This window comes from Choristoneura fumiferana, chromosome 17, assembly GCF_025370935.1.
Source record: "Choristoneura fumiferana chromosome 17, NRCan_CFum_1, whole genome shotgun sequence".
Classification (NCBI taxonomy): Eukaryota; Metazoa; Arthropoda; class Insecta; order Lepidoptera; family Tortricidae; genus Choristoneura; species Choristoneura fumiferana.
The window spans coordinates 6,118,958-6,142,076 of record NC_133488.1 but is presented as its reverse complement, the minus strand read 5'-3'; the positions used below and the strand labels follow the sequence as shown (position 1 = coordinate 6,142,076).

At 36.7% G+C, this 23,119-nt stretch overlaps 1 protein-coding gene across 4 annotated transcripts in view; it reads right to left on the bottom strand.

Moving 5' to 3' along the window:
- Nucleotides 1-23,119, bottom strand: part of LOC141437496 (potassium channel subfamily K member 18-like) — a 238,779-nt gene that overhangs the window by 208,805 nt on the left and 6,855 nt on the right. For 2 of the 4 annotated variants that reach the window (XM_074100910.1, XM_074100906.1), the window contains exon 2: nt 15,581-15,896. In XM_074100910.1, the coding sequence (XP_073957011.1) occupies nt 15,581-15,812 (232 nt within the window). In that variant the 5' untranslated portion in view covers nt 15,813-15,896. Of the gene's footprint in view, nt 1-15,580; nt 15,934-23,119 lie in introns of all 4 variants that reach the window. The other 2 variants (XM_074100907.1, XM_074100909.1) reach the window with 2 other exon arrangements.

The window sequence follows — 23,119 nt, the reverse complement described above, 5'->3', positions numbered from 1 at the left end:
AAAAAAACATAATCCTCCTTCGGGCAGTCGGGTAAAAAGCTAATCCAATGTTAAATCCTCGCATTGAGAGGGTTCTTATCAGCAAAACTTACGTGTCCTCGGATCAGGGGATAACCATGTTAGCGGTCTGTCGGCGCCACCTACGTGTATCGAGTTGGGATTTTAGTAGTTCACAAATCCCATCAAAACATAAATGTGAAATAAGAGCAAAATTCAATATTATGATATTTGCTTTGATTGTTGACTTTAACGACTAAAACTAACAAGTTATTTTTGTAGGTAGGTTAACAAATTTCATGTTTGTGTTGTCTTATTTTAGGTTCTCATCCGATTACCGCACACTGAATCTACCGAACAACGACTAAACTGATAGTGTCTTTTCCAACCTCGACATTGGCGGAATCATCGATAGTATCGATGGAGCTATACTTACAAGAATTGAATTGAATTGACTTTAACGACAAAAGAAGTGAGATCTAAATGTTCAAGTTTAATGGTCAGTCCTGAAATTTATTTACATCAATATAAAATATTTTATAACAACTTAAAATATCATTTCTTCAAGTCAATGATTTCTTCTTATAAGTTAGGATAATATATTGAAGCGTAAGGTCAGACTTGGCTCGTTCTCATATACGTGAGTAATCCGTTTTATACTTTGAAATAAGTACCTACTTTATCGCAATAAGTTAAAATATAGAATATCTTGAAAGAGTATCAAACTAACACAGTACACATTGCACTCGCACACGATAAATAAATACGTAAACAAACAGACAGGTAGCGGAGGTTTAATATGTCCCCGGTACGGAACCCTAAAAACGGTAATCCAATGTTTAATCCTTGCACTGAGACGGTTCTTATCAGCCAAAACTTACCTGTCCTTGGATCAAAGGATAACCGTGTTAGAAGTTGGTGCTGCCTACGTATCTCTAGCTACTTGTAGCCAAATTATTTCCTAAATAAATAAGGTTCTGGCGCTTCGCCGGCCGCTGCCGCGGCGAGCTCGCTTTGCTCGCTCGGCTCGCGCGTTGTGGTCGCAATGATTGTACTTACCAAACGCTCTTTCTCGCTCCGCTCGTCATCGTACCTAATTTTCCGGTGCCAAATTGTCAGTAAAAGTTATTTTTCTATTAGAATGATTATCATCTACGCACGCTCTAGTTAATTTGCTGTGGAGTCAGTATTTTTCGCTGTGCAGTCAGTATTTTTGATGTGATTGTATTATTTTTGTATAGTTTGTGTTGATGTATATTTTCGAATTATCTGCAGTTAGTACTAGTTTTGCTAAACATTTAGTTTACTTGACACTTCAGTAATTCACATGGGTCAAAGTCAAATTCAAAATATTTTTATTCAATTAAGGCTAATTATTATTATTATTTTATTTTTTGTCATTTTTTACTTTTTTTTTATTTATTAATTCAGAAATTTAATTGGTAATTTAGGCTATATACTCTCTACCGCCAATTATTTTCGTTTTTGTCCCCGAACAAAAGTGACGGAGGAGAGATAATTTTACAGGGGACATAGTAGCATTTTTAGTTTTTTTTTACTTATACAAATATTAGCTACACAGAAAAAGACTAATCAATGGCGACCACATTTTTTTATTTGTTAATTTGAAGACATGAATACATGATGACAGAGTGGTTAGAAAAAATGCACCCAAAGAATTTTAACCCAATTAGTCAAATTTGGGATTAAACTAAAATAATGATCTACACTTAGTGTTGTGAAAAATGCTCATTTCGAGGCTTAAAGACTCGAACCCTAAAGACTCTCGAGGCTTAACGACTCAAAGGCCGCAAAGACGGTTTCTCGCATCCATACGCATAAAATAAGCCAATTCAATTCTCAAATATAGTCGAGTCTTTAAGACTCTGGAGTCTTAAGAGTTCGAGTCTTTAAGCCTCGAATAAGCGTTATCCACAACTCTATCTACGCTACCTGCAGTTGGTGTGAAACATTATTATTGTCAGAAATGTGGCAAATGTCACGGCTACGGAATGGCAGCGTGTATTTATCTTGCAAAAACGTGCAGTACGTATCATATGCTATATATATGCATATCACGGAACCCCCCAAGGCAAGTTTTTAAAGATAGCAACATAATGAATGACACTCACATCACAATACTTATTTTAAATAATTAAATATATTAGAAGTCATACAACTATTTTCCAACAAACTATTTTGCAAAAAAACAAAAATATTTTGGACTCAGCATATTGTCGACTTGCGATATCCAAGAAAACGGTGGATATTGCGGTTGGTATTTATAATAAACGGGAATAATAAACTACCCGACAGCATCAAAAATATTCAAAACGACCTGACATTCTTCAACCAATTAAAAAATGGCTGACTAAAAATGCCTTTTAATTTTAATTTAATTTTAATATTTTTTTAAAAGTTGATTTACTTTTTGATTGCTTTGATTTTTTCCGTCACCGTTTCTTAAGCAGCAGTATGGCTGCTCCTTTACTTGTGTGAACAAGAGCCGTCGCTGTTACTGTGTTTGAAACACAGAATAAATATCGTCATTAAATTTAGTATACATAGTTAAATCAAGAAAGCCTTAACTCATCTTAAATACTCTATATTAAGAGCGCTTTCTTCGCAAATCCTGCCAAATGATCGAGTTAAACCAAGTAAGTTCAAATATTTTATCAACAAACAGAAGCAGGAGTCAAGTAACAAAGTGCCGACAAGGATAATAAGATTTACGAGATATCGCCATTGACAAAGAATCCTTGAGCTCTTAAATTTAATACAGGCATTGCTTTACATGGAATCAAGGTAGTGTTTGCAATCCATTGATACCTATAACGCTGCATCGACTGTTTTTATTAAACGACACGAGGCGATGGATGTGATGTGAAATAATATAGCCGCGGTATGTAAGAGTTTAGATTAAATAAAAGGAAACGACAGCTCGGATTACATTCCCTTTCTTTTGTTTTGTTTATCATAGAGTTAAGAATCGATATTGTTTGCACGGTTTCATGTTGCAGAATTTGGCACAGTTCAAATTTATCCTTGAAGTGTAATGAGAGAGCCTAATTAAACAATAATTAACTTTTGCATTAATTATTACCTGCTCTCGCTACAGTTGAATTCATGGGTATAAGAACGTGGGTGAGTAGCGTGGATATTATAGCCAGGGTTCGAAAATATCCGATATTTTGATATTTATGATACTCGTATATATCCGATATTTATATCAAAAGTTTGATACACTTATATCCAATTTGTATGAAAACCATATTATTATTTGTAAAATAAGTTAAGTAAAATTGTTTCCGCACTTTATCAGTTACTTTCTTCATAAAAAAATAATAAAATAAACACAACAAAAACTTACTCTTTCGTAACGAAATTTTTCTGACACGACTGACGCCATTAAACCTACTATTAGGGAGTATCTTTTAACTATTCCAACGCCATCTACATTTGGGAAGTAGAAACACAGTAACGAAGGCCAAAAACTAGCCAAAAATTACTTAATAAAATCAAATTTTTAAACCAATTTTTGTATTGATATATATCATAAAAAATCATTTGATATATATCGGATATATATCATGATATTATATCCATTGATATTATATCCTCGAACCCTGATGATAGCATACATAGAATAAGAAGGTAAAAAATGTTTTTTTTTTTTCTATTATTGAACTAAAAATCTGCGTTTTATGGACTTTATTAACAAGGAACTGTAATTTTTTACCTTTTTATCGTTGTTGATAAACAGTGTGTGTAGATTTGGAGTGTTTGTTTGTAAAGGATGTCCCAAAAAGAACGCTAGATTTGAAATTGATGAAAAACACATTTTGTATATAAAATCTTGAAATACATAAAATAGGGTTATTTGTGGAATAATACGTCAGGCAAATGTCCTCCTTTGTCCGGCTTTGCTGGCACATACGCACTCTTTTGTCAAAATTTTCTATGACCATTTTGCATTTTGCAGCCGCATGGCTGAATTTCTTCAATGCATCGTCAAATTTCCTCTTTTAAAGCATTGCCATTTGAAAGGCTTGTTTTTGGACTACCAGTGGAATGAACGTCATGAATTTATCCACTCTCCCTGAATTTTGCAACCACTCTGCTCACAGTTGATGAAGTCAAGTCAATATTCCTACCATATTTTGCACGGAACTTTCGAACCGTACACGCCAAACTTCTTTTGAAATATTGTTCAATAATAAAAACGCGTTGATCTTTCGTATAACCCGCCATTTTTACAAACCCTAAACATTCAACTGTCAAATGGTTTTTTTTTAGGGTTGCCAGCACTAAAATACAAAAATGGCGGCAAATTGAAATCTTGTGTCCTGATACAAACTTTCTTGTGACACCTGATATATGAGGGAATAGTTACTGGAATTATTGAACAGATTAAAAAGTCCTTTCATCAACGGAAAGCTATACTAGCCTAGATTAATAAGCTACTTTTTGCACCCTGCGATGAAGTTTTTAAAACTAAGTTCAGTCTTACAAGCCAAATTAGGACTAAAGCCGCATTCACATTTATAAGTCGTGTTGTGTTGTGATGCGCTCTCTCTCTCACTCTTATCTCTCTACATAGCTTTGATGTAACACAACACAACTAAACACAAGTCGTCACAACACACTACATCAGATAAATGTGAATGCAACCATATATTATGGTGATGAATGCGGCTTTAGGGTAAGAAATAAGCTAAAAGTTAAAAAAAAAAAAAAAACTAATACATATTTAAAATAAGGTTAGTTTTTGGAGTCTTTTTGTATGTTTTATTTCAACTCCAAATTTTGTTACTTTTGTTTTGTTCTTTGTTATTTTTGTTGGCACGGAATGCCGAGGAACTGGGTTCGATTCCCAGCGCTGGTCTCTTTTTCTTGTTTTTCTGTGAATCAACGTTTCACTTTGTATTTTCGATATATTTAAAATAAATAATAAATAAATATCACAGGACACTTGACACCAATTGACCTAGTCCTTAGTTTGCTAAGCAATGCTTGTACTATGGATACTAGGCAACGGATAAACATACTTATATAGAAAAATATATACTTAAACACATACCCATTGCCGAAGAATCAAAACCTATCGGGTACTCCCGATGTCATAGTTAGAAACTTGAAGTTTGTAATGAATGTAGAGCTTTATTTATTTATATTTATTTATAGTTTTAGTAAGATCCCGGGTAGCTCTTATAGCACGACTAGTAAAGTCTGAAAATCTTTTTTTTTTAAGTCTATCTGTCACTAACCTATCTAAAATGATCCTACACTGATCCCATACATTTTGCTTTGGAGCAGGGTTCTGCTAACACCCAATATTCATAACCTAATCAACAAAAAGTTTGTCACTTCAAAGTTCAATATCTCAAAAACGGCTAAACCGATTTTAATGAAACATATCTAAAAACCATCGCTAAAAACCTGCTTTCAAATAAAAACAACTGCATTCAAATCGGTCCACCCGTTTAAGAGCTACGGTGCCACAGACAGACAGACAGACCAAACTTATAACACCCCTCTTTTTGCGTCGGGGGTTAATTAGATATTTATCTACAAAGTACGGAATCTTCGCTGCATGAGTCGGACTCGCACTTGGTCGGTTTTTTTATTACTACCCCTAGTCTTGGGCAAAATTACAAGTTTCGTAAGCAATTTAATTCCATCGTATTTTCCGAACGGCCCTCCACCAGCGATATATTGGTGTAAGGTCCAAATTTCATAAATCTGATTTATGGGGCGGACCTTTTTTTACTTTGTCGTATTTTCTGGATTGCCCGCGACAATTTGCGGCACGAACGAATTATTAACAAAACTTAACTACCTTTAGTCTGGTTAATCATCGTCATCGTCCGAATGCTAGGCACAGGTCTCCTCCCAGAATGAGAGGGCTTGGCCCTTAGTTGCCGCGCGGGCCTAGTGCGGATTAGGAGTCTGGTTAATACAGTCGCTTTTCCATGTTAGTAAATGACTAAGTATACTGGTTTAATTACATATTGTCTCAGTATACTAAAACTGCTGCATTATACATTTTTGTATTATGTATTTCTGTCACGATAAACAAAACTATTATTTGGTAAATAAATATTTATAGATAGAATATTGAGATTTTTATTGTAAAGGTTGCCTAGAAGAGATCGCTCTGAAGCGACAAGGTCGCCTGTTGGACCTTAGAAATTCTCTATATTATAGGTACAGGTGTTTTACGTACCTACTGCTTTGCTTACTGAGTGTTGGTGTTCAAAAAGACTCTAATGTATCTTTGCGCAAATTCTAAATTTCATAGAAATATAATAAAAATTATGGAAAAAGTTGACCATTGTCATGCCGTACAAAGAAGCGTGAAAATTAAGATGCCTTTGTTAGCAGTGGGTGCATGGATGTGGGCTAAATTGATTGATTGATTGATAGATATTATTATAGTTTTACCTTTAAATTTCTCTCCTGTAATACCTACCGTGTATTTGATGCACTTGTCTCAGTATACTTAGAAGGAGTCGATATTCTCTTCTATTTAAATATTTCACGTGTTATATTTACCTCATTGATTAATTTTTGAACACATGCCCTAATAAGAAAGGCGTGAGATCATCTCTACGCCTGTTACGTAAATAAATTCATGCTCATGTCATAGCTTCAATCCATATTTTATGAGGAAAGGTGACTCGGGTCAATACAGAAACTTCTTGTGGCGTTTTTTTTCGTCATTAGTTTCTCAGCAAATATTGTTGAAAAAGATGAGATATGCTCAGAAATAACTGGTTATATACTCGTATGGGTACAAAACACTGACGCCATTTTCAAACCGCATCCCCTTCCTACCTTTCAGAAAGGTTCAGTTACAGGCTGCCGGGTCTGGGAACCGGATGCGGTCGAGCTATAATCTTTTTCTCGCTTTTCCTGTCACCGAATCAAAATCCTACTCCAGATCGTCTTACGTGCAAGCTATCTGACTATGGAATCGGTTAGCTGATATCAAGCGGTCACAGTCGGTTGCTACTCTGCGGAGTTCCTCACATCACATTTAGTGCCAAGAACTCGGGTTCTCAGTTCATAGACAGTTTTCAATCAATACAATACTGTATGGCCTACTGTCCATGTAGACCGCACGTCATAATTGTGCACTAGGTACATCGTCATTTGACGCTTGTGTCAGGCGGGGCTCACTCCGCGATTACGTTTTCCACTACTATTAGATGCCAGGCGCCACTCCGGAGTGGCCTATTCAGTGGTTGCCTCGCACTGCCTCCGATCGTCCGTGTGACACCCTTGCGCATTTTTATTTTACTTACGAAATTTATGCGTTATTTTATTACGTTTTAGCCTATTTAAGCATCCTACTAATAAAGGAACAAGAAGATGCTCACTAAATAAAATTTGTATTGTATTGTTAGTAGCTGTGAAAATTTAATTAAAAACGTTTGATCTGAACGTTTAAAACGTTCGAATATTCACCCACCGGACATACAATGAGTGTTATGGTTAAGATTACAAAATTATTTATTTAGGCAACCAATTTTTCTTTTCTCGAATAACGCCTTAATAATACAGATCACATTTTCTTATTATAAGCTGCCACACCAAATAAGAACTCCGTACACAATATCTCGGACTCCAGAGACCACCTTATCCACAGAACTGAGAAGAGGAATAGACATGTCACATGGGCTAAAGCGTGAGGCATCTATATGTCTAAAAAGTCATAGTCGTAGTCACCTTTTTTTACATGACTGCGAAGAAGGAGGGTTATGTGTTTGACGCGTATGTAATATGTATGTGTGTAAGTATGTATGTATGTATAGTCCTATGTCCTCTCGTAACTACTCAACGGCTGCACCGATTTTGATAAATGATACGTCCTTGGAATCGTCTTGATGACGCGAGTGACACTGGGTACATGAAATTCTTGAAAAATAAAAATGGCGGATTTTGGCGCCAAATTGTAAGTTTAAAATGAAGTTTTTTAAATCAAATGAAAGGTAATAACTAGCCCATTCTAAATATATATGGGTTATAATAGTTTAAATCTACCATTTTCAAAGGACTATTAAAAAAGTGTGAAATAAAACAATAAATTAAAAAAAAAAAAAACCCGACTGTTGAACTTTAAGTTAGCTACTTAACAAAGTTCTAGCCCATTAGACTTTTTTTCGTCTTTTTTGTATTTTTTAAGGCAGTCGGGTTTTTTGTTTTTTTTTTATTTTTCAAATAAAATATGCACTCAAAAACCGACAAGGTATGCAAGTGCAGCAGTTTTGCTTATATTTTTTTATTTTAATTAGGTACTGAAACCTATGAAACCACCACAAAAAAGTCTGAGCGTAGTATCACCATATAATTCCCATCAAATTGTTTATTTTTTAAAGTGACGTCAGTGATGACAAGTATATAGCAAAAATTGTGTATACTAACTTAGAAGCATTGCGTCCAAAAGTATACTAACTTATGCTTCTCTTTCGCTCTCTACACTGCTCTACAAGATGTCAAACGGAAATCTTCACTCCAAGCTACTAGTGGGCATTAACGAGAAGACAGGCAAAATATACAACTTTGATTTCAGAAGAAAATTAACATTAATAGTTCTATTTCTCGTATTGTTAATTCTATGGTTACAAAACTTGTGACGTCACAATGTCTTCCCACTTTCTTTGATACATCAGGGGGTAGCACACTTGGTTTTGTCGCGGGCAAAGTATGATGTTCCTTTCTAACCACGCGTGTGAGAATGGGATGAATGCTTCAAATTTGCCATAAACATGCGTGTGCTACCTTACAAACGATCCACCTCGCGACGTGAATATTAAAGCGCCTTATCGTGTCCCCAGAAATTGCTTTTAAATTTGCTGGCGCTGTCACGTTTTTTCATAATAATATATCAAATCACGCGTTTTTAATTTCGAGATATGTTATGACATGTGGTGTGTTTAATAAGTAATAATAAATCATACCTTGCATACCTTGCATACCTTGTCGGTTTTTGCAGGTGGTAGGATCTTGTGCAAGGTCCGCCCGGATTGCTACCACCATCTTGCTCGCTAATCCTCCCGTGAAGCAGCAGTGCTTTCATTGTTGTGTTTCGGCGTGGAGAGTAAGACAGCCGGTGAAATTACTGGCACGTGAGGTATCCCATCTTAGGCCTCTAGGTTGGCAACGCGTCTGCAATACCCCTGGTGTTGCAGATGTTTATGGGCGGTGGTGATCTCTTACCATCAGGAGACCCACTTGCTTGTTTGCCATCCAGTCGTATAAAAAAAAAAAAAAACAATTCATCTGGAGTATAGCCTTATATGGGTGTGAGATCTGGACCATGGCACAAAAGGATAAGCAAAGTTTGGAAGCATTCGAAATGTGGTGCTGGCGAAGAATGGAGAAAATTGGTTGGACATAAAAAGTCGCCAATTTTTGAGAAGAGGTTTTGGAAAGAGTGGAAGAGAAGAGAACATTAATGGAAACAATAGAGAATCGGTGAGGGAAAATGATTGGTCATCTTATACGACATGATGAGCCCATAATGATTTTTGCAGGTGGTAGGACCTTGTGCAAGGTACGCCCGGATTGCTACCACCATCTTGCTCGCTAATCCTGCCGTGAAGCAGCAGTGCTTGCACTGTTGTGTTTCGGCGTGGAGAGTAAGACAGCCGGTGAAATTACTGGCACGTGAGGTATCCCATCTTAGGCCTCTAGGTTGGCAACGCGTCTGCAATACCCCTGGTGTTGCAGATGTTTATGGGCGGTGGTGATCTCTTACCATCAGGAGACCCATTTGCTCGTTTGCCATCCAGTCAAATAAAAAATAAATAAATAAAAATACAATAAATGTCATATTAGAAGGAAAAGTGGAAGGAAAGCGAAAAAGAGGGAGACCGAGAATTGATTATACAAAGCAAATAAAAGAGAAAGTAGCCGCCATGTTGTATCCTTAGGTTAAGGAGGCAGCTTTGAGTAGAGATAAGTGGAGAGCCATTCATCGGCTACACCGACAAGAGTGTAACTCTTAAATCAGAAAGAAGAAATAAATCTTTTTTTTTTAATCTAGTATTTTAACGAGGCTTTAATACACCAAATGTGACTATGCCTCATGAAATAAATCATGGGAGGACGATTGACACCAATGGACCTAATCCCAAACTAAGCAAAGCTTTAATTTATTGAATCAGGCGTTTAAACAATTACTTCGCTACCTGTGAGTTTTCGTACGATAGCTACGTTTCAATAGACAACAACAAATGCGTATTCTTGCAACTCCATCTCCAAACTTTAAGAGGAAACCCTAAGGGCGAGAGAATTGAAAGATAGGTATTTGTTAAATCTATTGCTGTCACCCCAAACTCAAGCTTCCCCCCGCGCGATAGAGACAACTGCAGCTTGGACGGAAAATATTTGTTAAAAATACATAAAATCAACGTTTCGTAGTCCCCTGATTTCTCCTCCAAAACTTGACCTATTAAACGGCTTTGACCGTGTTTGTACGTTTTCCTTTTTTTTATATAATCCAGCCACATTTGGTTTCTAGATAATTATTTGAACACAGCGGAAAATCTGGCATTTTTTTAGGGTTTTGAAGGTAAATTATGTAAATCTCTTATAATAATTAATTTATGAAAGAAAGAAAAATGTCAATAGTGGCCATAGATTTTTGGAAGAATATTGCTCTACTGGCATTATCCAGGGAGAAAACAGGGGACTACGTTTGTATGGAAAAACACTAGTGTTTCCTCTTAAGAACACACAAGCCCAACTATCAGCATCACCACACTACACTGGCACGCACTGGCACTGCAATGACGCGTTTCTTGCGATTGTGTTGTTCTGAGGATGAACTCTGGTTGAGTTCAAAACGCGTCGGCGTATGGTGACGATAATTGGGTTTATGTGATATGTGTGTGTTCTTCCAAAGCTTCATGAACGCACATTTGTTGCATAGCCGTAACTATCGTAAGGTTGCAGGTGAGCAAAGTACCTAAGTAATTGTTTAGAGTTCGATCAATAACAGCAAAAGCCGTGTCAATAACCTTACAAATCCAAACAAATCACTAACTACCTTGAGAAATAATTACAGCTCACAATCTACGACATAATGACTTTAACTTTGTGGTCGTCGGGCAACCGGTGAAACGTTGTTTAACACAAGTTCAATATCCGTGGAACAATGAACGCCATCTGTACGCCGGACATTAATAACTTTGGCAATTGTTTTCACTTTCAATAAAATCCAATTAATTTAGAATTGGACGATTTCGCTGCGGCCTATCGATATTGTAGAAGACTTAATGATCCATGACGTGTAATTTGTAAACATAAAAACTATAACCTAACCAACATAAAGTTGAAAAACCTCCGACTTTGTCACTTCAAAGTTCAATATCGCAAAAACAGCTGAACCGATTTTGATAAAACATGTCTAAGAACCATCGCTAGAAAACCTGCTTTCAATTAAAAAAACCGCATTCAAATCGGTCTACCCGTTAAAAAGTTACGGTGCCACAGACAGACAGACATACACACACACACATAGACACACAGACACAACATAGCGGTCAAACTTATAACACCCCTCTTTTTGCGTCGGGGGTTAAAAACAGGCAATAATTAACTGAAATTTTGAATTTTTCTTTTTGCCTACTTTAGGGAGGTAGGGGGTCTCACAAATTATGACATAAGAACAAAATAATTGCGATTTTAATTTACATCGAATTGATCTAATAATCTAGATTATTTATGGATATTTGTCTATTGACAATAGTCACAATATAAATCGTGTTTCTCACGATTGCCGTTAACTTCGTCAGGCAATTAACTTTTTAAATACTTAATTTATTGAATCAGGCGTTACTTTGCGGAGGTCCATATCATTGAATTAAAATAATTTCTGTGCTCACCCGCAGCCTTCGCAGTTCATTTTAATTAACTTTTTCACCAAATCCTTTTTTTACGAATAAATAATAGGCAACATCCATACTAACATTATAAATGCGAAAGTGTGTGTGTTTATTTGTTTGTATGTCGATCGAGGTGTTTTTGCCATGGACATAGTTAATGGGCCAGAGAGTGACATAGGCTACTTTTTATCCCGAAAAGATACACAGTTCTCGAGGGAACAGACGCGGGCAAAAGCTAGTATTAATATAACTTCACAGTCATTGTCAAAGATCAAATTATAAAACTTGAGTGATATTGACGTGGCACATATTATGTCACAGGCTTAAAAAATACGTCATAAATTTTACGAACCGTTACACTTTTTTAATGCAGAAAAAATAATTTAATAATTCTTAATTATCTTTTAAACAGTAGCAGTTCGGCTACTAGTTTCTCTTAACATCATCTACTTGTTGAATTTTCCCTTAAAGTTAACTGAAATAAAAAATAACACGTTGTACATAAGTGTAATTACATTGCCCAAAATAGATTAGGTATTTTATTTTCCTAATTTCGTACCTATTTGCTTTAAATTTCAAGAAACTGCTATTATCGTTCTCTCTGACGAGGAGAGCCAAATAAATTACCTTAACACGGACCTTTAACATTTTAGACGTCACCACGCCGTAATAACATTTTAATATTTGAGCGTTATCAAGATTTTTGGCCTTCCTAATTTAAATACGGAATTTACTCATCAAAATATTTTTTTATAAATTACATGACTGCTTGGCTATTTATCACCGGTGTTACACGCGACCGTTATTATCCTCATTTATTTACTATTTTAATGCGTAAAAAGTTTATTGCCATAAAATAAGTATTCATGCCAAGGCTAATTTTAAAAGGCTAATAAGTTTTAGTTACTATAATTTGCATGTTACGATATGGGTGCCTTTCAGATGCGAGTGTACCGTTTCTTGCAAAGCTGGCGATGCACCGGCAGTTTTAAGTATCTACGTCTATAAGCGCTAAGTAACTGTAAGCTCGTTAGTCGACTATATTAAATAGTACCGTAAGTGTCATGACCCTATGCTCTGTAAGATCCTTTATCGACTAAAGTATTAAATAGTACTACAAGTGCAATCAAAATGTGGTCTGTATGCTCCTTTTTCGACTAAAGTATTGAATAGTACTCGTACTGTATAGTTAAAGTGAGGAAAGTTTTTCCATGTCAAAGTCTTTATGACATTGACTTAAGATTGATTTTTACTCGGCCTGTGTAAAAACTTTTTTCACTACATCTATATGTGTAATTACCATGTGTAAGCTCATTTGTAGACTATAGTATTAAATCCCAAGCAGTAGTAGTAAGTCCCATGACCATGTGTGATTTTCAAGCTCCTTTGTCGTCTATAGTATTGAATAGTACTGTGAGTGCCATTAACATGTGGTCTGTAAGCTCTTTGGCCACTATATTATTAACTAGTGCTGTAACTGCGAGTGCTAATTTATTTTGTAAAGAAAAAAAGACGTATTTTTTTTCTAAATTATGCTAAACACATTCGACTGTGTGTTCATTAGTAACTACCCTTAAAGTTTGTGGTTGTAACAAAAATAGTCTCTATAAACCAGTAGGCTTAAGATGATTGGATAGAAAATGACATGTTTTATTACCTTTTTTCTCAATTAATGTACAGAATGGATCAAAAATAATACTGGCTTCTTGAAATAAGTTAAATCATTCTCTTGAATCAAAGATACATTCCTTACCAATGTTTAAAATGGCATGGTTCCAACAAGGCTTAAAATTGCATACGTCATTCGTGTCTATGACCTCCCATGTAAATCCTGAAACTGAAGCCACGCGTAATGCTCGGCAATAACAACCTTGGCATGGTTTCCATCTGTTCGCCGCCATGTCGTTCTTTTTACGAGCCACGCCCAAAAATACGACAGATAGCATGTTTTATGTCGCTTGTCCCAATTATTGTTGCGCACCTGTGTGCAGTGTTTTTCTTTTCGCGTGGAAAAATGCACGCATTCGAATACAAAGCATTTATGACAGAACTCAACTTTTCAATAAAATAAGACAAAACAGTGTAGTCAATTTTCATAATATTTGGATTATTTCATACTGGCCGTTGTCCTCTCAATTTTGATTTTCTTCAAAAAACAGCGAATCACAACTAATAGGTAAATATGTATACCTAGTGCCATCCACGAAGACGCATAATTTTGTCAAAATTAGACATTAATGACATTGTAATAAGAACCACGGCACGCGTCATCGTGAATGACTCTACCTATAGGTACAGTGAAGGAAACTGAATCACGCACCAGGGTGGAACATAAGGGGTTTTCAATAGTGGCTCGTAATTTTCCACTCAATTGTACCACTTGTTTATATAAATAAATTTAAAAAAAAAATTAGAAATCAAGTATAATTTACTGACTTAACAAAACATACGAATAAGTAAGTCAAAATAATTAGGTTATTTTAGTAAGAATATGCATTATACTGACATAAAATAAAAAAACATGGTGTCTGAGGTTTTCAGTTGAATAATTAACACCTTTAGCAGCCTTTCATCATCATCCCAGCCTATATACGTCCCACAGCTGGGCACAGGCCTCCTCTCAGAACAAGAGGGCTTGGGCCATAGTTCCCACGCGTGCCCAGTGCGGATTGGGAGCTTCACACACACCATTGAATTGCTTCGCAGGTTTGTGCAGGTTTCCTCCCGATGTTTCCTTCACCGCAAAGCTCGTGGTAAATTTCAAATGTAATTCCGCACATGAATTTCGAAAAACTCAGAGGTGCGAGCCGGGGTTCGAACCCACACCGTACGACCCTCTGCTTGAGAGGCGATAAGTCAAACCACTAGGCCACCAGGGCTAGCAGCCTTTAGCATGTTAAAATCGAAAGCTCTCGAAAACGTCCATTCAGTGTGTCAGGTGACCCACAAGCTTGTTTGCCCCTCTTAAATAAAAGAAAGAAAAATCTTCGTTAGTTAAGTAGGTAGGTACATCAAGATCTGAGGCCGCTCAGTTGAATATACTGAGTGATGGGTTTCCTTTGTAGTTTACTACCCTAGGGAAATTAAGGCATGTGAGATTCCAGCAAAATATCCCACATTAGGATCCTTTTTATTTCACATCGGATGTATTTTTATTCGTTTTGGTATGACTGCGTATTGATTTGTTTTGTTTATGAACGGACAGGAATAAAAAAGTTGTTGAAATAAAATGTTCATGGTTACATTTCCGTCGTCTTTTATAATGTTTGTACTAAGGTATAGTTTCTGCACTATTTCAGCTGATGTTTGAGCGAGATCGACTGAAAAACCCTATAAAGGTTACTCATTGAAATTTTGGTTGCAAATTTTTGATTTCTAGTCACGCCTTTGACGCAGTATATTTTGAATCAATTAATTTAGAACTTTTCCTTTCAAAATAAACCTTACCTACCCTAACCTGCCTTTTTTATCGCTTAAAATTGTATACGTATGTATGATATTTCCGCATCGAGCAGCAAGCGGAGCAAGCGATTTTAGAGTAGAATCCTGAGCTCAGCGAGGGATTCACAGTGTGCCGCCCGAGAGAAAAAAACATTTCGCTACACTTTATTTTTCATTACTTTGCTGGTGGTTTGGGATAAAAAATATTTTTAACTATGGTTTTGTGCATCTTAATAGTAAAAACTTACCTGTAATTGCCCACAGCTCCTTCAAGCATTCTTCCCTCGACCGCTGTATAGCAGATCTCTTCTGCACCTCCGGTCCTGACTCCAAATACTCGAACAGTAACGCACCAAGAAGTACATATATCACCACAAGCACCACTAGACCTATTTGCGAGCAAGCTGCGCGGACGCAAGCGGCGACCACGCGACGAGCCAACCCACGCTCGCGAGCGTCCAATGACACTTCCGAAGACATTTCGAATTAACGTTCCATCTTCCGTTTGATGTATGATGAGTAGTCTTTTGTATCCGCCATTTTGCTGTTTATATTTATGTTTAACTGTAATAGTTTTGGTGTTGTTGTGGATTAGGTATGACTATGCATTGAATTTAATAACACAACAGTTCGCCGTGATACAGCGGCGTTTGTACTATTTGTTTGTATCATTTGTTAGTGGTTTATTTTATATTTTGAGATTAAAGAACAAATAATGTAAAACTAACAGTAACTAACTAACTTGTAACAGGAGCAAAAACTTAAACCACAGCTTCCACTCTTCATCTTGAGCTAATTTAGTTTTACAACTTTTGAAAATAAAGGCTTTTTCTATTCTATTCTATTCTAAATCACAGTTGAATTAAAATTTCGCTATTTTATTAAATCGCGTGGATTTCATACATAACATAAAAACCCGACTACGACTATGACTACGATACATTTTATTAGCTTTCATTTGATACCCATATTGTTTAAATACAATATATATTTTTTAATTCGCGGATGCCATATTGAAATGTTATATGCCCCATGTCACTCCGCACAGAACATCCCTCCTTCCGGGCAGTCAGGCTTAAAAAAAATGTATTAAGTATTAAAAAAATATTGTAGTGATCCTAACAAACAGTGTGGAAAATAAGTAAAGCCATTATAAACTTTTCATAGCCAAGTTGCTGTTATTTCCTGTGTACCCATGGTGGGATCTAGATCCATAAATCAGACTTGACGTTGACGTGAATAAACTCAGGTAGGCATAGTTTGATGACAGTTTTGATACAGTTTAGGTACTTAACCCCTCGTATGCGGAAACTAAAAAAGAAACTGCTTTTTAGCTCTTACAATAACATAGGTACAATGACTCTTTCGGTTGGCAGCAGCGGGTTTAACGTCAACCGTCAAGCAACTGGAGGTCTATGGGGGAGGCCTATGTGAAACAGTGGACGTCCTACGGCTGAGATGATGATGATGAATGACTCTTTATTGAACACCAACACACCGTAAGCAGTACATAAAACACAGGTACTTATATTAGTGTGTGGCGTGTTAAACACGTATTCGAAGCGTGTTCCTAAATATATTTGCAATGAAAATAATTTGTTTCAATTTTACAGATACGAGTAATAGCGTCAGCAAATTTTTAATTACGATTTTTATTTTTTTCTTTCTTTCCGCGGGAAGGAGCACGAATTTTTCTTTATTGCAACTGGAATTGCGTCTGTTTTTCACTTTGCTTTTCGCTGTATTAAACGATCCTTTTTTACTGCTTTCGCGAAAAATGAACCTTTGGATTCCTTTTTGCAGTATTGTTTTATAAATGCATTAGGTTTTAAACAAGTGTAGTTCTAGGTATCACAATGCATGCATCGCAAATTGAACTACTTTAGTTCTGCAACTTTAAAAAAAAAGTAATTTTATCACTATGTTTATTCCAAACAAATTAATTGGTATTTTCAATGTACGCCATCCAATAGTCTAAATGACATAGCCTGTCACGTAACAAAATGACGGATTTCGCAATACATTGCTTATCCAATTAAACTATAATAAAAATCATAATACTACTTATTAACACACTTAGAGCAACATAAACATTATTAATAAACGGAAGATATTTTCCACATTAAACTTATAACTACTTATAACATAACTGTTCCGGCTCACGCCTACACAACAATCATGCACTTCAACGCAATAGATTGCATTACGTTTTATTCAGGCGCTTCGGCGCTTCAGCAGCTTTGCGTGAAGCTACACCACTCTGCATCTTACCGTCGTTACGAGCACTTTAACTACATTTTGTAAAAGTTTATAATTTTTTGATAATTAAAGCTTTGTCAACGAGTTTCTGAGTTTTCATCCAAAGAAAATTCCATTTCTTCCACAAAAGAAGAAACATTGGCGACCGTGACAGGACGCAAAGGGAATTAAAGGAGCATTTTAAGAAGAGAAAATATCAGACAACCCGTCGCAAGAAGCATCCGGATCGGCGAGGCATCCAAAGTATCGCACCGCAGCGCATCGCGGGATTCCTTCAGATAAGTGCCTTAATTTCCTGACGCGTCCCAAATCCAGAGTCTATCCCTATTTTTTTACGCTCTTAACTTAGTAGTTAAGCGATTCAACCTCACAATAACGCCTATAGTTATACGGCAATTTTTAAAATTTCTTGCCTTATATATCTAATATAATCACTTACGCGGATAAATAATTATCTTGCACGATATTCTGAATATAACTCGGGCCTAGCGATTGCGGTTAGGTACCTACGCGTTAACATTACTTATCAGTACAGGCTCGCTATCAATCAGCTGTGCGCGGGCCCAACCGGTTCTTTGGAATGCACCTGACCCAGTGAGGAGCGTATGGTTTAATATTTATTATTGAAATCGTAAAACAAATCCCTTTTTTATTCGTTCTGTGTTTGAGTTAGCACTCTCCGGGTTTGGTGCGTGGGTAATTTAATAACTTACGTTCTTTTGTTCTTGTATCTTTGAGCTTGTGCGCAGGGTAACTTTTATTTTAATTGAAATGAGTCCTGGTGCAGGTAATAATCCTGATGGAATGGAGTTAAGGCAGTTGATAGCTAAGCGGAGCTCGATTAAAGGGCAAATTACAAAATTCAAAGCTTTTTTGGATAAAGTTACGCAAAGGACAAGCTTATCTAGCGTGGAGTTTACTGAATTAAATTTAAAATTAACAAAATTTGAGGGGCTGCTGACTAGATTTGATGATTTGCAAACTCAAATTGAAATTTTAAATTGCGAGTCTATCGATACTGAGATTGATGAGCGTGATACCATTGAGCAGGAGATCATTATAACTATAGCCACTGCCAAAATGTATATCGATAAAATTAATTTAAAAAAGGATGAAACGCGTCGTGCCTCCCAAGATTCTAATGCTCAGTGCCATCATGATCATCGTGATTTCGGCGTCAAGTTGCCACAAATTCAAATTGCCAAGTTTGGAGGTTCCTTTTTTCGCTGGCTTGAATTTAGAGATACGTATTTGTCACTTATACACGAGAATGAGAGCATTTCTAGTATTCAAAAGTTTCATTATTTAATTTCTTATCTTGAAGGTGACGCAGCGAGAATAATTTCTAATCTAGAAGTTTCATCCGCTAATTACAGGGAGGCCTGGAATTTACTTTGTGAGAGGTATGACAACAAAAGATTACTGGTTAGCCATCACCTTAAATCTTTATTCGATATTCACCCGATTGTACGTGAGTCAGAGAGGTCATTAAGATTTTTAGTTGATCACGTTACAAAAAATCTTCGTGCCTTGTGCAGTTTAGGACAACCTACAGAACAATGGGACACTTTGATTATACATATAATGACGTCAAAGTTAGATATTCGTACGTTGACTAAGTGGGAGGAACTACGTAATACATTTGATGAGTATCCTACATTAGAGCGATTTCATAAATTTTTAAACGATCGCGCTGATGTTTTAGAGTCCCTCAGCCGTAATAAAGGTGACATGTCTCCCAAGTCCCCTCAATCAAGTTCCGCTAATCCAAATAGCAACAGTTACATCAAATTACAGCAGTCACCGTCTTCAGGTTTTAGCAACCATCAAAATAATAACAATTACAATAAATTTCAACAAAGGAGTCAAAATACATTAAATTCATTTGCCGTAAACAAAACTAACTTTAATTATCGTTGCATTATTTGTGACCAAAACCATAGGATTTATGATTGTTCAACTTTTAAATCAATGGACTATGAAACAAAACTTAATAGCGTAAACAAATACAAATTGTGCATAAACTGTTTAAGACAGGGTCATGCCTTAAGCGACTGTCATATGGGACCTTGCCGCGAGTGCAAACAAAATCACAATACTATTTTACACAATGATTTCACATTAACAAACTCTAAAGATGTTGTTAGTGACACAATTTCAAATTTTTCTAATCACGTGGACAGCCAAAGTCAGGTGATTTTATCTACTGCTATAGTCGAAATGATTAACCCTAACACAAGTGAGTCCATTAAGGCCCGTGTCCTCTTAGATTGCGGAAGCGAGTCTTCTTTTATCAGTAAATCGTTACAACAAAAACTAAAGTTACCTTCTACTCTCATTGACATGAATGTGATAGGAATCGGAAATAACATAACAAACAAAATTAAAGAAACATGTGTTGCTAAATTAAAATCAATTAATAAACCATTTATGTTAACAGTGTCTTGTTTTGTTATGGATCAGCTGACGGGCGACTTGCCAAAGGTACCAGTCGACATACAGCAATTGAATTTGCCTAACAATATAACATTAGCCGACCCCAATTATCACTTGCCTGCGCCGATCGACTTATTGATTGGTGCGGATATTTTTTGGGATATCCTAGGGCTCGAGCAAAAGTCTTTAGGTCCAAATAATCCAAAACTAATAGATTCAGAATTAGGCTGGCTTATCACGGGCCCCGTTTGTTCAGCTGTTTCCAAGCAAAAGCAATTATACTGCAATCACGTGATGATGTCAAAAACACAAAACAATGAAATTGAAACATTGATTAGTAAATTCTGGGAGCTCGACGAAGTCCCTCAAAAACCAGTTCTAAATAGTTCCGATAAGGCATGCGAGGAACATTTCATCACTTACACTCGTCGCTTGCCATCGGGTAGGTTCTCTGTACGTTTACCACTGGTCGATTCTCCCGACTGTTTAGGCAATTCCTATAATATGGCCAAAAAACGATTATTAAACTTAGAGAAAAGGTTTATCAAAAATCATGAACTAAAACATGAATACACACTCTTTTTAAAGGAATACGCTGAGCTTGGTCATGCGTCTATTTCTGCAATTTCTATACCTAATGATGCCTACTTTTTATGCCATCATCCGGTTTTCAAACAAAATAGCGAATCTACAAAACTCAGGGTGGTGTTTGATGGTTCTGCCCCCTCCTCCTCAGGCTATTCTGTCAACGACTTGCAAATGGTGGGTCCAAACGTACAGGATTCTCTTTTTTCTATTTTAATCAGGGCACGTCAGTACAAATACCTACTAACAGGCGATGTAGAAAAAATGTACCGCCAAATTGAAGTGAATGTAAAGGACCGTAACCTACAACTGATTCTATGGAGAGAAGATGAGTCCTTGCCCATCCAGACCTGGAAATTGAATACTCTAACTTACGGGACCGCAAGTGCGAGCTATTTAAGCACACGGTGTCTTTGGCAGACTGGGGAGGAGTGTGGGGATCCATTGATTAAAATTATTATACAAAGGGACTTCTATGTCGACGATCTCATTACTGGTTCTGACCATCCTGAGCAGCTAAAGTATATTAAACGCTCGGTTTCTGAAGCCTTGAACTCTGGCTGTTTTAGATTGCGAAAGTTCAAAAGTAATTTATCGACTGTCTTAGAAAACCACAACTCTAGCGACTCGCAAAACAGTCTAATGATAAGCGAATCAACGAACACACTCGGTCTTAACTGGGATCCTTCGCGGGATACGCTCAACTTCCCCACTTTAGCCTCTCCCAACAGTAATAAAATATAAAGCGTTTCATCATGTCGCATTCTCTGAAAATTTTTGATCCCTTAGGACTCTTAAGCCCTTGCATAATAATACCTAAAATTATTCTACAAAGGTTGTGGTTGGCCAAGATTGATTGGGACGTTCCGTACCTCAGGAAATCGAAAATGATTGAATGAATTCACTAGCAACTTGCCAGCTTTATCAAAAATTCATATAATTAGAAACGTTATTTGCGACTCACCAAAGGAAATAGAAATTCATTCGTTCAGTGACGCATCTGAAAAGGCCCTCGGGGCGTGCATTTACGTGCGATCAATAGACAATAGTAATCACGTGACCGTTAGGTTGCTGTGCTCCAAGTCAAGGGTTGCTCGGCTGCGGCCAACCACTATCCCGCGTCAAGAATTATGCGCGGCGTTGCTCGCTGCTAGGCTGACTACAATTGTTATAAGCTCGATCAGATACGTACCTACACGGGTTTTACACTGGTGTGATTCAAGCATCGTTCTTAGCTGGTTGAACGGCGATACTAGAAAACTAAAACTTTTGTTGCTAATAGGGTCGGTGAGATACTAGAAACAACACAACGTACTTCTTGGCGCTATACACCAACCGACGCGAACCCGGCGACTTAATATCCAGAGGCGTTAACCCGAGTACGATTTCTGGGCTCAAGCTATGGTGGTCAGGTCCCGACTTCTTGGCTAAAGGTGAATCGGACTGGCCTACATAGAAATAAAATACGACAAAAAATTACCTGAAACTAAATCTAACTAGCTATTAATTCAACTGATCCTATAATAAGAATTGAAAATTTTAGCAACTTATACAAGCTTAAAAATATTGTAGGATATATAAAAAGATTTTATACAAATTTAAAAACCCTAAATCCAAACGCACCGAAACGAGCTTAACTACAGACGAACTAAATGAATCTTTTAATTTTTTGTGCATGCTATCTCAACTACAGTCTTTCCCACAAGAATACGAGTTATTAAAAAACAAAAAACCTTTAAGTCCACGATCTAAAATATTGTCCTTATCGCCATTCGTCGATGATGACAATTTAATTAGAGTGGGCGGACGTATTAATTTTTCAAGTTATTCTTATAACAAAAAACACCCATTCTTCTGGATTCATCACATTACTTAGCAAGACTGTTTTGTGAATATAAACATAAGGAAAACTTACATGCTGGTCCACAATTATTATTAGCCATAGTTAGGGAAACCGTGTGGCCACTAATGGGAGAACTTTGACTCGCCGCGTTTTTAGGAACTGCACTGTTTGCAGGCGTTTCCAAGCTATTTGTTGACTCCGAAAGGGCGATCTACCTTCACAAAGAATAACACCTGACTTCCCATTCAAAACCGTAGGCATAGATTTCGCTGGTCCCTTTATGATTATTAATCGCAAAGGGCGAGGAGCACGACTTTTAAAGTGCTACATGTGCTTGTTCGTGTGTTTAAGATACAAATGCGTCCATCTTGAAGCAGTCAGCGATCTTACAAAGGACGCTTGATGACTCTTAGGAGGTTTATTGCCCGCCGTGGCAAGCCAACCGAAATTTATTGCGATAATGGCAGTAATTTTGTGGCAGCTGCGAAAGAAATCAATTATTTTCTTGATACTAGGTCTAATGATTTAGTTGAGTTTGCAAATCAACAAAATATAAAATTTTTCTTTTCCCCGCCCTACGCTCCTCATTTCGGGGGTATTTTCGAGGCCGGCATACGTTCCGCTAAATATCACATAAAGCGTGTAATGGGTAACGCCCATTTAA